Raw genomic sequence first — 13,976 nt, forward strand, 5'->3', positions numbered from 1 at the left:
CGTGAGAGTTTACTTGGCCATTACTGCAATTTATTCATCTCGGAGACAGCTGTGGAGGGCGTCCTCTGATCTGATCCCCGCTGCAGAAATAAAGCTGTTAATGTTAGTAAATTGGTTGTGGATGACCTGGCTGCTTAATGCTGTTGATAAGTGCTGTGGCTCAGAAACGGGCTGTTAATTTGCCCATCCATGTATCTATTCTTGGCTTGGGTACAATACTCCTGTGTTTTAAACATTAAGATGTTATTATAGGGCGTCAATTAGAAGTTGCTCCATTACCTCTTTTATACCAGATTGCCTCCCGTTAGTGTAATGTATGCAATCACTCCCTCACACCATAATGGATGCTGTAAGCTGAATGTATGAGCTACTCCCAAAATACCAGCTAACCTCAACATCAATGTCAGTCTTTGAAATATATGAAAAGATCTAATCATCTATCTTAACAGTGGATTTTGAATTTTCTTCCCGGCCTTTCAGTAACACATCTTACGTCTTTATCTCAGCGCTGGCACATGTCAGGTTTGTAAATGATTCTGCGCTGTTTCCCATTTTCCTGACAAGAGAAAATTGGCTGTGTGATCAAAGTCAAACAGCTCAGTGACTAATGTGTTAATATCACAGTTTCCACTTTGACGCTGACCATTTATTTTGTCCTTGTCCCTGTACTACCCCCCCTCTCTCTTCTTGGGAAATGTGTTTTTAGTAATACAGCCTCACTGATAGATGAGATGACCTTTCTGTAGATCGCTCACCTGTTGATTTCTGTTGACTTGCTTCTGATGTAAATTAATTACTGCGGCGGACGTGTTCAACATTTAGCACAGCTCGACTGCAAACAGGAAAGTACATAGCATCAGCAAACTTGAGAAACTGCATCACAACATTATCATGAACAAATGCTGCTTGCACATTGCCTCCACTTTTACTAATGACACAGTTTAAAGCATCAACAATTAATTAACTCAGTTTCGTTCAGTTTTTTTTTTTTACTTATATAAAGCACCCACTTAGAGCTCATATTTATATTTACAATAAAGAGACTGAAGTTTTGGTGTCACCTTCATACCTCAGATAAAATGTATTGTGGTCACACAAATTACTTTTTCTATTGTAATAACCTTAACCCCTTATTGCCTGAATTAATTTCCAATTATATAAAAAAAGTATTATTTGTGTTTTTGGCTGTCATAGAGATGCTAAATTAAGTGGAGATTGTTAATTTCAATATAGCATATACAATAAATATAAATTTAGGTATGAGGCAAATAAGCGACATTAGGCATACTGTCGCTAACACATTTTCCAGTCTCTGGTATGTAGATTATTATATTGATCCTGCTTTTGCTTGAAATTGAATAACAACATGTTTCTGTACAATCATTGCTGTTCCATCATATAACCCTAACCCTCGCTTCCCGTAGAACGTTGATGCGTACATTTAGTTCTGCCGACAATAAAGGGCAGAAATTGCATTTATATCCTAGCATTATATTTGTATTCTGTTTTGCACATAATTCAATGTTGCACACTTACTCTGCACAAACAGTTGTACATAGTCTGTATATCTGCAAAGTTATATTTATTTTGGTTTGATAAGGACAATGCACAGCTCCTTAGCAGTACCAGAGTAAGCTATAATCCAATTTTCATCTGTAGTCCCTGGGTATTATACATTATTATATATATTCGATGAACCAAACATCAGATTTACAATCATATAAGGATACTTATACTTATATTCCTCAAAAAATGTGAAGTATATGCACAGGAATTCGATTTTATACGATATTTCACCTAAAAAAAAAAGTAAATTTCTAGCCCCAAGTGCCTGATGTAGCGAATTCGCTACAAACCGAAATCTGCTAATTACATCATCAATTTTCATCACATGAAGTCTATTTGAATACATATTAGCATAATAAGCAACCAATGAGCTGGTATGTATTTTTTATTTTAGCACAACTTACTCAAATTTGCTCAAATCCCCACATGTAGCAGGCTAAATCTACACAGTCTCCGGAGCTGCACTTCCGGTTTCCTCCACCGGATGTATTATCCACTCCGACCACTAGAGAGCGGCAGAGTGCTTCCAATACCATCCTAGGTATGTGTAGTATCTGCACCATCAGGCATTAGTGGGATACAATCATCACCTCGGCGGCACTCAGACCGGAAGGGGTTTGAGGCGAATTCGCGTCATACGTCCTTAAGGGGTTAAAGGGTCAAAGTGGCAGATAACTTCTCCCTGACCTGTTGATCTTCTTCATGGATGTTGAAAGAGAAAAATTATAAAGACTCTGAAATGAATTATTAAATATTCTCTTAATTTGTCACCATTTCTCATATCTCAAAAAGAATTGTTTCTCTTTACTTTCCACTTTCCTGCACAGAGGCATCCACCATACAATATATTTGCCTTTGAGGTCACCATAGACTAATGGGTATGAAAATGGATGGAATTATATTGTGCAGTTTGTGTTCACATTCAAAAGCTGTTCATCCGTGAATTAAAGGGAACAGTTCCACCCATACATCCAAAGTATCGATGCACAGCAATGTAATCTTCCATATATCCCTCATGAAGTAACGTCACTGTTTCTCCTTCATCTGGCACAGCTGAAGCAGTATGAAAGGGACTCCATTTAATTCAATTGCTCCTTGTTTGTTTGCATGAAATCCAACAGCAATGTACTACGGGTACTACATGCTGCCTGATGGAACGTTCTGCCTGGCCCCGCCCCCCCCAGGGATTGATGCAACCGCCTACTATAACAGTATGCCGACAGCTGGAGCGACTGCTCCCCCCGCTGCTTCTGGGGCTGGGGCTCAGTTGGCAACAACACCCACCCCTCCTGAAACTGCCCCCGTGGCACCACCAGCTACAGCCTCCTCTCAGGTCACCAGCTCTGCTGCTCCAACAAGTGCACCAGAAACCAGGTAGGACATTTAACAGACTTCAACAAAGAGTAAGGTGACACAAGTAATACAGTTTTAAAAACACATAACCTCTCTCTAAGTTTAACAACTTTGATTTTCCCTGAAAACAGTTCTAAAGAAGAAGCTCCAGTGTCAGCACCAGCACCACAAGCCATCATCCCCCCACCACCTGACACCCAGCCAGTCATAGACAAGCTGGCTGAGTATGTTGCTAGAAACGGAGTAAAGTTTGAGGCCGGTGTCCGTGCCAAGAATGACCCACGGTGAGTCGCCCCACCACAAATAAATCTGTGAGTCATATCCAGGCTCAGGTTTAGAAGCTCAGTAACTTTTCCTTCTTGTGCTGCAGAATCTCTTTCATCAACTCAGTTTTTTCGAGTGCTTACCACTGATCTTGAACAATATTTGATCTTCTTTCTATCTACTATAGGTTTGACTTTCTGCAGTCTTGGAATCAGTACAACAGCTATTATGAGTTTAAGAAGAATTACTTCATGCAGCGGGAAGGAAGAAGCACAGCAGAGGTAAGATTTATGTGTGTGGGCTCCTAACGACAAATTTCCCTGCAGATTGAATTTAAATCAAGACTACTCCACTAGTCTAACAATCAAAATGAGCACAATTTAATCATGATTCACAACAACTGCAGGCAAATCATGTCATTGTGTTGCTAACTTTAGCAAAGATTGCACCTACAGCTTTCTTTCCTTGCAGATCAATGTCCTATGTGCTGTATGTGATTTTGCATTGCTGCTGTTTGCTGACTGGCAGCTGCGTAAGATCTTAGACGCAACAGTTATTAAGCTTCGTTCGTTAATAAAATATTAATAATTAGTTTAGTTAGTCTGGTATCTCTAGTAATGACAAGCGGTAAATCATTAACTTTATCATTAACACTAATTGCCCACATCCTTGGTTTCTGTGAAAAGGAATTTGAGTGGTGGAGCTTATCTGTCATTCTTAGCAACTCCACATGTTTGTCCCCATGTTGACATTGGATTGCCTTGGACTTGTTAGATTCAGTTGACGCTTCAACTACTGCATTGTCATTAATTGGAAATGGGTACTCATGGTTGTTAGAATTCTAATAGTTGTTGTTACAACAGTCTGCTACACAATCATAAATGACAAAAACTCCCACATAAAGCTCTCAGTGCCTCAGTAAGACGTGTCAAGTGGCACACGAGTAATAACGTTGCCATCGTGGATGCTGCTAAAGGATTTTTTACAAAACCGGTTAAGTCAATTTTCAGAAAGGTCAGAGCAATAAGGCTCATATCAGTCAAGCAAAAACACATTCAACGCTCCCATTACAACTGGCAGACGAACAATTGCACACAGAGCTGATGAAATTAAATGATAGAGAGTCGAGTTCTCGCAAAGCGGTGGCAGAGTTGTTTGAGAACCGACCATCCTATGCAAAATCAGCAGAAATTTGTTGTTGCAGAAGTAAGTGCTGGGCTGGGCCCAAACATTATTACCAGTATTAACACCGTTCTCTCTTTCTCCTGTCATGAAACTCACTGCTCTCTGTGTAATTCTGCATCTGCAGCCAAATCTTAATCTTGGGAAAAGGTTGTCTAAGGATCCACTGCTCTTACAGTCAACCTTGAAATTAGCCGCTTGTTGCTGATATGCCTTTATACCTGCTGTGCTGTAATTAGAGGTATCCAGATCAAACACCAGCGTATACATTAAAACAGACGGACCCAGTCTTCTGAAGCCTCACATTTGCTCCATGTGCAGAACAAGAACAGTGGATTTCTTACATTAAAGTCACACTTGAAAGGATCCGTTGACAGTTTCACAGAGAGAGGAGACATTCACAGCAACCAAATCTCGTTATAATTTACATATTCGCATGTAAGTATCTTTTGAAACAGACTCAGAAAGTATGAAACTTATACTTTGAGGTTAATAATCCAGACGACAGGAGATATATCATATATCCTCTCTGCACTTGTAATAAATCTTACATGCTGCACAAAATAAAAGCAATTATGAGCTCAACTCCCTGAAAGTACAACCTGTTTTCATGCCAAGGTCCCTTTAGAATACGATCTCATGACACCCTGAAGATGAATGGACTGTGCATTATAAGTTTTCACCAGGTATTTGAGTTGTAATTTGATTTTATAATTGCAGCTAGTTTTCTTGCAGTTATTAACCAACAACATCCAAGGTCATAGTTTGAATATTAGGTTAATGAGTATATGAATAAGTTAATGTTAACTTTGCAGTTTGCAGGCAACTACTTATTTTAAGGGGAAATTTCACAAATATGCCTGGATTTAGCAACTTGAGTATTTCATGTTTCATAGCTGCGCGCTGGTGTTTCTTCAACCATTATATTTTGTGTCAATAAATTCATTGGAGCCCACATTAAGCCGTTTTCCCTCCCAGACAAGGGATCTATGTGATTTGAACAGTAAAATATTAAGTGAATAGATGGACATCTAGATTCCATGTCCACATGTCAATACAGTTCTTTCAGAAAGTTTTAAAATACCTTCACTTTTTTTCCATAGATTCAATTATTTGATTCCACTGTTTCCCTAGTCAATCTTACCTGCGTACTACAAGACGGAGAATTTAATATATAGGAAAACACTGAAAATACCGCAGTGAGAAAAGTATTCAGACTTTTTTCTGTGACACTTGAAACTTAGCTCAGGTGCCTCTCGTTCTCTTGGATGTTCTTAGAAATGTTCTACACATTGACTGGATTCCATCTGTGGTAATTTCAGTAGATTGGACATGATTTGGTGGCACACACCCGTTTTCTATGGTTTATCAAAGCTGGCAATGCATATCTGAGCAAAAAGCCCACTGGCACACAGAGTCACCTGAGAACAGGGTGAAGTCTCTGAATACGTCTGTGTCTGAAGGCACTGGATGTCTATGCACTTGCATACAGTCCAGAGTTGTTGAGTTTGGTGTGTCTTAAGAAAGTAGCGAGAAGTGAGTGAAAGAAGTTTTGAGAGGGGCAATTTGTCTCCTGGCGAATCAAATCCATTAGCTTGTCAGAGTGCAGAGGAGTGTGGCCCATTATGACACAGCTCAGGCTGCTCCAGCAAACAGGTGCTTTGCTGTTCTATCAAAAAGCCTGCCTCGTGTTTGTGATTTGTGCGGTGCGTAATGGGATGCAGATATCACTGCTCTCTGTCGGTGCTATTATTTATGCTTTCAAAGTTAATGAAAAAGTGACAAAGGGGGCTGGAATCAGTCAAGGCAGACGGCAGCAGGTTGCGCGGCTGCTGTTTACGTAACGCTCAAATCTCGTACGTTTTGGGAATGATGCACTTTGGGGGTGACTAAATAAAATTATTATCCACAAAGGAAAACTTTCTAAATAGTACAAATCATCACTGGATGATTGTTTTATGTTGATATGCAGGTTTAAAGCACCCATATGTGTGATTTAGTGCCAGCTCGCTGTGAGTTGGCAGATTGTGAAAGAGGACGTGCTCCATGGGTAGAGAGGGTAAGAAAAACTTAGTCCTTAATATCAGGGGATGCATGACTAAAAACACATTATGAATATAACAAAATGTCTTCTTACCCTTCACTTTGCATCTAATGCTGAGATGCGAGCAGAAGCTATAAAAAAGCGTCCAAAAAATAAATAATTAACTTCCGATTTAAGACTGAGAGAGGATTTGACAAATCTGTATGGAGTCTCAATAAGACAATTGAATTGGGGCACAACACAGCAGGACTATGTAGGATGCACTGTAAATCACTGCAGCTGTCATCTCTTCTGCTGTCATTGAGACAATTATACTCAGTTATAGTTTTTCGCTGGAGATACTTATCACTGTTATCTGACAGTTTTCATTTAGCGTCAAATGTATTTAAACTTTCATAGAAACAATTGAACAATGACTTTATTGGTTGTATTTACCTTGAACATTAAATATCTATTGAAATGAACCAAAGCAGACTTCCTTTGCTCGACAATATAGTTCAGTTGGGGAGACGTCAAGACATCAGGCTAAGAATCCAAAATCTGGGGCAAGTCAAACATTTTTCATTTGCAAAAAGCACGTGTCATTATGAATTCCTATGATATCCGACCACTTGTGTTCAGCAGTCAAGGTTTGAAAAGAGATTTTGCAGGCCTGCTATGAAATGCTGCATGTTCCCATTCAGCATGGAGGAGTATTACCTTCTGACCTGTCCTGTGCTGTGTTAACGAAACATGTGGGAATTAAAATGTGGAAGTATTCTAAATACTAAGCTTAAGGAGTCTATATGAGTGCTATCAAGTTTCTGCATATTGCAGCTGAGTTCCTCTCAGGATGATGAGTGAGTTTCTTCCTGCTGCGTCTCCTGTGAGCTTTGATTTGCAAGTTTTTTTTTGGAGTCATGTTCTCTGGGGCCTCTGTAAAGTGCTTTGACTGTTGAAAGCTCTGTTCAGATACAGCAGAATAGTGGGAATCTGCCTTTGAAGCCTTCTTCAAGCATGATAAAATGAACCCCGTGAGGTTCATGTTTTTTCTTCCTCCTCCTGTGGAATTGGCTTCATCACTGCTTTTCCCTCATATTCTATCAGTCGTTTATATTTTGGATAGCGGCTGAAAGCACTCGGACCACAGGTATTGGTACAGAGGGTTTCTGGTTATCTGGCCTGCGCACACGAGCCAGCTTTAACAGCTCTGTGAAGGCACTTTGTTGATGTGAGGACTAACAGACCATTTAGTAGAATATTAGAAAGGCAATTAAGATACTTACAGCAATTTAAGCAAACTAAATAGACTTACACGACTAATTATACTTGTCAGAAAAAAGAAAAAAGAATGAAAAATGTGACCAAACAAGTAATACTGATATGAATTAATGCTTCCAAGGAGATACTGTATTCACATGATGCTGTGACGTGCCTCCTGGAAATGTTAAATTGTACAGCCTTGGCTAGATACATTATTTGCGCTGTTTGAATTTTAAGTATGTTTGCATTTCTGTCAATCTCTCTGTTCCATTCTTGTAAATGAGATATCATCAATCCACCTTGAGGGAATTTCTCCTTTTTGACTCAAAGATATATAGACTGTATTTCGGTGGTTGAAGGTCAAGGTTGCTATGACCTCACAGTACTTGAATTTGGCAATAACTGTACTCAAACACTAATTATGACAAATCTTAATACAAATATCTAATAGAATACAGTTGAAAGTGATGACATTTTATAATGTATGTTACACTTTGCTGGAAATAATTAAACTGCATAACTCTGGTATAAACGTGTACATGACCATATTTCGTGCAACCTGACTGGTTGGTGGAGGAAATAGATATATATTCCAGTTCAAACCAGAAAGTGTGATTCAGATCCTCGGACAGTTTCTTGCTTTTTTATATTGTTATTTTTCCTTTATATTGGATTCAAAGAGCAGTGACAGTCCAGTGAGCGGTGGTTTTGTCCATTCATGTGTAAGAGGAGTTCATGTTTATGTGTGAGTGAAGGAGAGAACTGTCAGTCAGCTGTTGCAAAGTAATAGAGGCAAAAATGTGAGCTTTCCTTGAGACGCCTCTAGACACAATTTAATAAATTCCACTGCTTTTTTTAGCTTCTCTTTATTTTACCTGCTGTGCAGTAACAGTGGTTCACTACCGCTTGTTTTCATCTCACTAGATTTGCTCGACTCTAAAGAGTTTTCTGCTTTTGTTAATCCCCTCGCGAGCTTTCCTATTCTGCTCATCACCACCACATGCTGCCACGGGCAGGAATATAAAAGTACGGAAGAATATACATTGGGCTGGAGCCAGAATTTAGTTCTACACAGTAACTTTTATTTGTTCCGTAAAACAAACATTTCCAGTAGCACCGCAGGGAGACATCTTAAAGAAGAGTGAACCTTGACCGTGGTTTGCACCCTGCAGATGACTGATTACAGTAATTAAATGCAACAGTTAAAGTTTCATCGGTAAGCGATGCAGAGGAGGAAAGAGCTGACTCATCCAAACATTTTTTTTAACTAACTGACGGATAGACGACTAGTATTCCTGAATGCTTGCTTTAAAACTTTTAAACACCAACTTTTTGCACATATTGCTTCTCTGCTTCCTTCCTTCCAGTCATAAAAGCACCTGATGTAAAAAATTAAGCTGAGCAGGTTTCGCTGAAATCTCATTTACACCACCATCTGTCTCTTGTCAAAGTCGTACTGGTTTACCCACAATGTGGAGTCATTTTAGGGGAATACAATTTTGTGGCGTTTACAGTTATTTCACAGGTTTGCTGTATAGAGATTCAGACTAAGTTCAAGTTTATATCTTCTTTTCTTTTTCTCTCTCTATATTTTCTTTCATCCAGAATGTGACAGTAGATGATGAAGATGATGATAAGCTTCAGGCAGACAAGTCACTCAAGGACTCGATGCTGAATAAAGGTAATTATTATTCTCCCACATTAAATCAGATGGAAAATATGTGTATAGGAGTTAGCATGCACATATTTACTCTAGTGTGTTTGTTTGTGTTTATCGTATTCTTATGCACAGCTGCTTGTGAGTCTGATGGTATTTATGCTAGCAATTTCATTCTGCGATATCAGGCTGGAAATGTCTATGCATGAGATGAAAGCGTCTGCTCTCCACAACACTGGAGGGACCCATAAACATCCACATATATGCAAATGAGGGCGTGCATTCACATGGGCTATTTGGAAACGACAGGTCACGGAGCCGGGCTGAGAAAACTGATAACTAGCTGGAGTATCGCTCAAGTAAACTATATAGCCCTCCACAATGAGAATCCAGGTCCTATATTAAGGTTATTTCTTTAGAGAACGAGACGCACGGCCGGCTCTTTCATCTCAATGGTAATACATGTGATTACAAAAAATAAATCAATGTGACACACCATTGCTGCTTCATATCAGTTTTGTGGTTAACTCTCTGTTTGCTTCTCCATCAGACTGTTTCTATTCTATTCTGCATCTTGTCCAGCCTGTTAGTTTTCCTGTCTGTGCATTTGTGTATTACTTACTTGCTCCTTTTTTATTGTTTCTCCTTCCTATTACTCCTTTGTTGTGTTATCTCATTCTCCCTCTCTGTCCTCCAGCCTTTCCTTTATTTCTTGTCCTGCTCTTTTTTTCTGTAGTTCTCATTCATTTTTATTCTACTATAAATTAGTCAATTAAAATAATACCCAAGGATGCAGTAGTCTTCATGCACATACACTCTTCTGAGTCTGTTTAGTTCTTTATAAATCACAGTTTAACTTTCTCTCTGTACAGCCTCCTTTGCCCCCATCTGTTTCGCCATCAAGGCGAAGGAAAATGATTTGCTGCCGCTGGAAAAGAACAGAGTTCGACTGGACGACGACTCGGACGACGACAAGGTCAGGTTCAGATTTGTCTGTTCAATGCACATGCAGTAGAGTTAAGGGTAATTGGAGGTGGGTATAAAACCTGATCCTTGATGCTGTGGATCAGAACATTGAAGGAGTCGTCCACTAACCAGAAGGTCGTGGTTTGATCCTCAAGTCCACATGCAGAAGTGTCCTTGGACCAGACACTAGACAATAGTGCTTTCACTGTGTGAATAATGTCTGATGGAAAAGCATCGCATAAAGGAGTTCAGTATAGACCTGTATCACTGGGTTTGCATCCTATAAGTGGTTGTTGAGACTAGAAAAGTGCTTTACATGGTCCATTTACCATTTTGAAAATGTATAACAATTTTCATACACATTTGATTGTAGTTGATGGATGATGCGGGACTGGAGGCCATGATAGGTGGAGCTGAGATGATCCTCAAGGAGCTTCCTCCAATCAGTGCACCAGAGGAGAAGAAGCCCTCGCTCAGTTTAGAAGAGTTGGAGGCAAAACAAGGTAACGAGTTCAGAAAAATGAACTCCAGTTTTGACCGAGCCTTTTTCTGTCCCTCTGTCCGAACCTCCCCCCCTTTACCCTATCAGCAAATTTAATTGTGGGTTCACAGCTTCAACCAATAAGTTACACCCACTGGCTGCTGCAATTTTCTGGGAGGGTTGGAAAACTGGAGGAAAAAACAAAAGAGGAGAAGAGGAGATGAATAAATCCACTCAGTCTGAATTATGCATTTCTTTTCACCAGGCTTCCCCGCGGTAGGATACATGCAGTGTAGTACAGTTAACTACAGCATATATCTCTCCAAAGACCTAATGGAGATGTATTCTCTACTTAGTTGTCTCTCTCTTTTGTTCAGCAGTTGATAAAGAATACTGCATACTGTGTGAATTCAGACTGCGCTAAAGTAATTCATGTCAAAAACAATGTACTGCAATAGGTTTATTTACTACTTGGACTATACTTCTATGGATTTTTGGCATTGAAAAAATTACGAAAGCTCCTGCAAAAGAGGTGGGAAAATTATATTTTAAGTTTTCATAAATTCTTATTTCATTGACAATCAATTTGAAAATCAATAAGCGTTTTATTGGTAACTGGAAGCTACTATACATATTATTCATTATCTCTTGTTAGACTGTCATCTCCTCCAAAATATGCTGCTGCTCACCTTTAGATTTAAAAAGCTTGACAGAGTCATCATCCTCTGTTTTTTAAATACCATTTAAAAACTAAGTGGTTTGCTTTTCCCTATTAGCAATCATTATATAGTATGTGTAAGCAATTTTGCTTTATACAACTAAAATGATCTTTAACCCCAGAGTAGCTGTCTGGCTGGATGGAGAATTAAATTTACTGATTTTCCATGAAACCATTTCGGTCTTTGACTGTTTTGGAAGAAACACAAGAACCATTTATATCCCATTTAAATCTTTCTTACAACCAAAGATAAAAGTGAGTCACATTTTCAGATGTCTGTGATATTTTTTTATAGCAATTAATTAATAGTTTTTTTTGTGGAATGGATTTGAAAGGGGAACATAGCCAAGGTACAAAATCCTGCAAGAGCTCTTGCTACTAAATGTCCTTCTGTCGTCTTATGCTTGAGATAATTCCTACCATTACGTACCAGACTGTATTCTGATGGAATAGAAAGAGGTTGCTTGTCAGACACATGATTGAGGTACCAGTCCTTCAGTCAGTTGTTCCCACAAAACCCCTAAAGACATTGCAGGCTTTTTGGACACTGATTTTAGGATTTTATAAGGTCTGGAAGGACAGAACAAAGGTGTTTTATCCTCCCTTATTAAAATAGATCCTAAAAGGAAGGACAGACAGACGGATGGTCAAAGACGAATATGCTACTTTACAGCAACAAGGGGTCTGACAGGTCCTGTTTAGGTTCAGCGGACCCGTGTTGGAGTATAATGGTGTCTCACTGACCTGAAAGATAGCCCAAGAAAGAGGCTGGAAAAGCTTAATAAATAGCAGAGCGAATTGGCTGTGCTGTGTGGTAAAGTGGTTGTCAGTCAGCAGGCCAAACTTGATCAGATAGCAGGAGAATCCGTGGCAGACTGCAGAACACTAATCTGTACTGATGGGCTGGAGAACTGCTGCACACGCTAAATACGGCTCCCAGTGATAAGTACATGAATAGTTTAGGCTGCAAACATTTCCCAGTGGCTGAGCATGTTGAATAGCAGCAGTACAAGACTTTGTTTTTATGCCTCTACGTCAACGAAGACCAGGGGCCAGAGGCATTATGCGTTTGTTGGCCCTCCATCCGTCTGTTTCATTTTTATGAACACAATACCTTGAGGGGGTTTCTTCACATTTGGTACAAACGGTCAGTTTAATACAAGGATGATCTTAGTAGATTTTTGTGGTCAAAGGTCATGTTCGCTGTGACCCTGTGAACGCAATATCCCAGAAAGACCCCCGGGATATCCTTTCAAATTTAATATAAATGTTCCCTTGGAATCAAAAATGACCTGATAAGACTTTGGAGGTTAAAGGTCAAGGTCAACGTGATTCATGAGTGCGTCATCTTAAGAACGCGGACAGGGCAGTAACTTGACCTTCAATAAATGTGGAGAAGATGTTAAATACACTATTTAACACCTAAAGCGTATTAAATTCATTGAAGGGAATACTAAAACTTTAATATTTTTGTGTTTGCTGTATAAATCCATATATTAGGCTGCAACTTATAATTATTTTCTTTATCTGTCTGTTAACTTTTCCACAGTGGCTTAATAGTTAAGTCTTAAGCTGTTACCATACAAAAAATATACAAAATCAGCCAATTATCACATATGAGAACAAATAGGAACCTTTCAGCTCTTTTCAAATCAAATGCCTACTGTATAAACCCACTGGACAAAAAAAGTACATCAGGATTTTGCTGCATGATGAGTTATGCCAAATGAGCCTGTAGATCCAGTGGTGTGACTCAGACTGGCCAGGACCGTGTCACTGTCTAGGGTACAGAGGGATTCTGCTCCACTTGACTGTTGTTCACTCTACACTCAAATATGATTTGCTCTGGCATCCAGCCTATTTTTAACCCTGACGAGTTAAGAGTAGCCCCAGCGGTTGTGTAACTTAAAAACAACTTGTTTTCCACGAGCACTTGCTTTGTACGTCACCGTCCTGTCTCCTCTTTCCCTCTCGTCCTCTTGTTCTCTGCGCCCCATTTTGTTTGTGTGCTCCCCTAACCTCTCTACCCCGCCTACCCATCCCCGTCACTTCATATTCTTTTCTCATCTCTCAGAAGAACTGTGCATATATCTTCCACCCCCATTGTCACAAAGATGTCTGTCTCCTCTTCTCTACCCACGTTTCCTCCCACTTTGCTTTGGCTGTATTCCATGAAACTATGTATCACCAGAGACTGCCTGCATCATCATTTAGAGCAGGAACTTGACAGCAGTGGGAAACTCCAGAAAATGCCAGTCATTACCTTATTTAGATGTGATGATGCAAGTGAAAATTACTCTTATCATGTCCTTCTTGTGTCTTTCTCTTTTTGTCCTCTTTGTCTCAATTATATATTTTTTCCCCCACATTCAATTTTCTCTCTTTAAGCCTCCGTCTCCTTAAACTCTCTTTGTGAACTCTTTTCTGAAATCTGTGCTTTTCTTTAAGACCAATAAACTGAGAAGCAGAATGCAACTTCTCTTTCCCTCTTCGTCATATTACT

The 13,976-nt window shown here is 39.5% G+C and overlaps 1 protein-coding gene across 3 annotated transcripts in view; it reads left to right on the forward strand.

Annotated features, from left to right (window-relative positions):
* sfswap (splicing factor SWAP) overlaps positions 1–13,976 on the forward strand; it is a 43,029-nt gene that overhangs the window by 10,245 nt on the left and 18,808 nt on the right. For all 3 annotated transcript variants that reach the window (XM_061068951.1, XM_061068952.1, XM_061068953.1), the window contains 6 exons: positions 2,688–2,940; positions 3,051–3,203; positions 3,371–3,464; positions 9,257–9,332; positions 10,181–10,284; positions 10,648–10,777. In XM_061068951.1, coding sequence (XP_060924934.1) covers positions 2,688–2,940; positions 3,051–3,203; positions 3,371–3,464; positions 9,257–9,332; positions 10,181–10,284; positions 10,648–10,777 — 810 coding nt within the window. The remainder of the gene's footprint in view (positions 1–2,687; positions 2,941–3,050; positions 3,204–3,370; positions 3,465–9,256; positions 9,333–10,180; positions 10,285–10,647; positions 10,778–13,976) is intronic.

This window comes from Limanda limanda, chromosome 1 (assembly GCF_963576545.1).
Source record: "Limanda limanda chromosome 1, fLimLim1.1, whole genome shotgun sequence".
NCBI lineage: Eukaryota > Metazoa > Chordata > Actinopteri > Pleuronectiformes > Pleuronectidae > Limanda > Limanda limanda.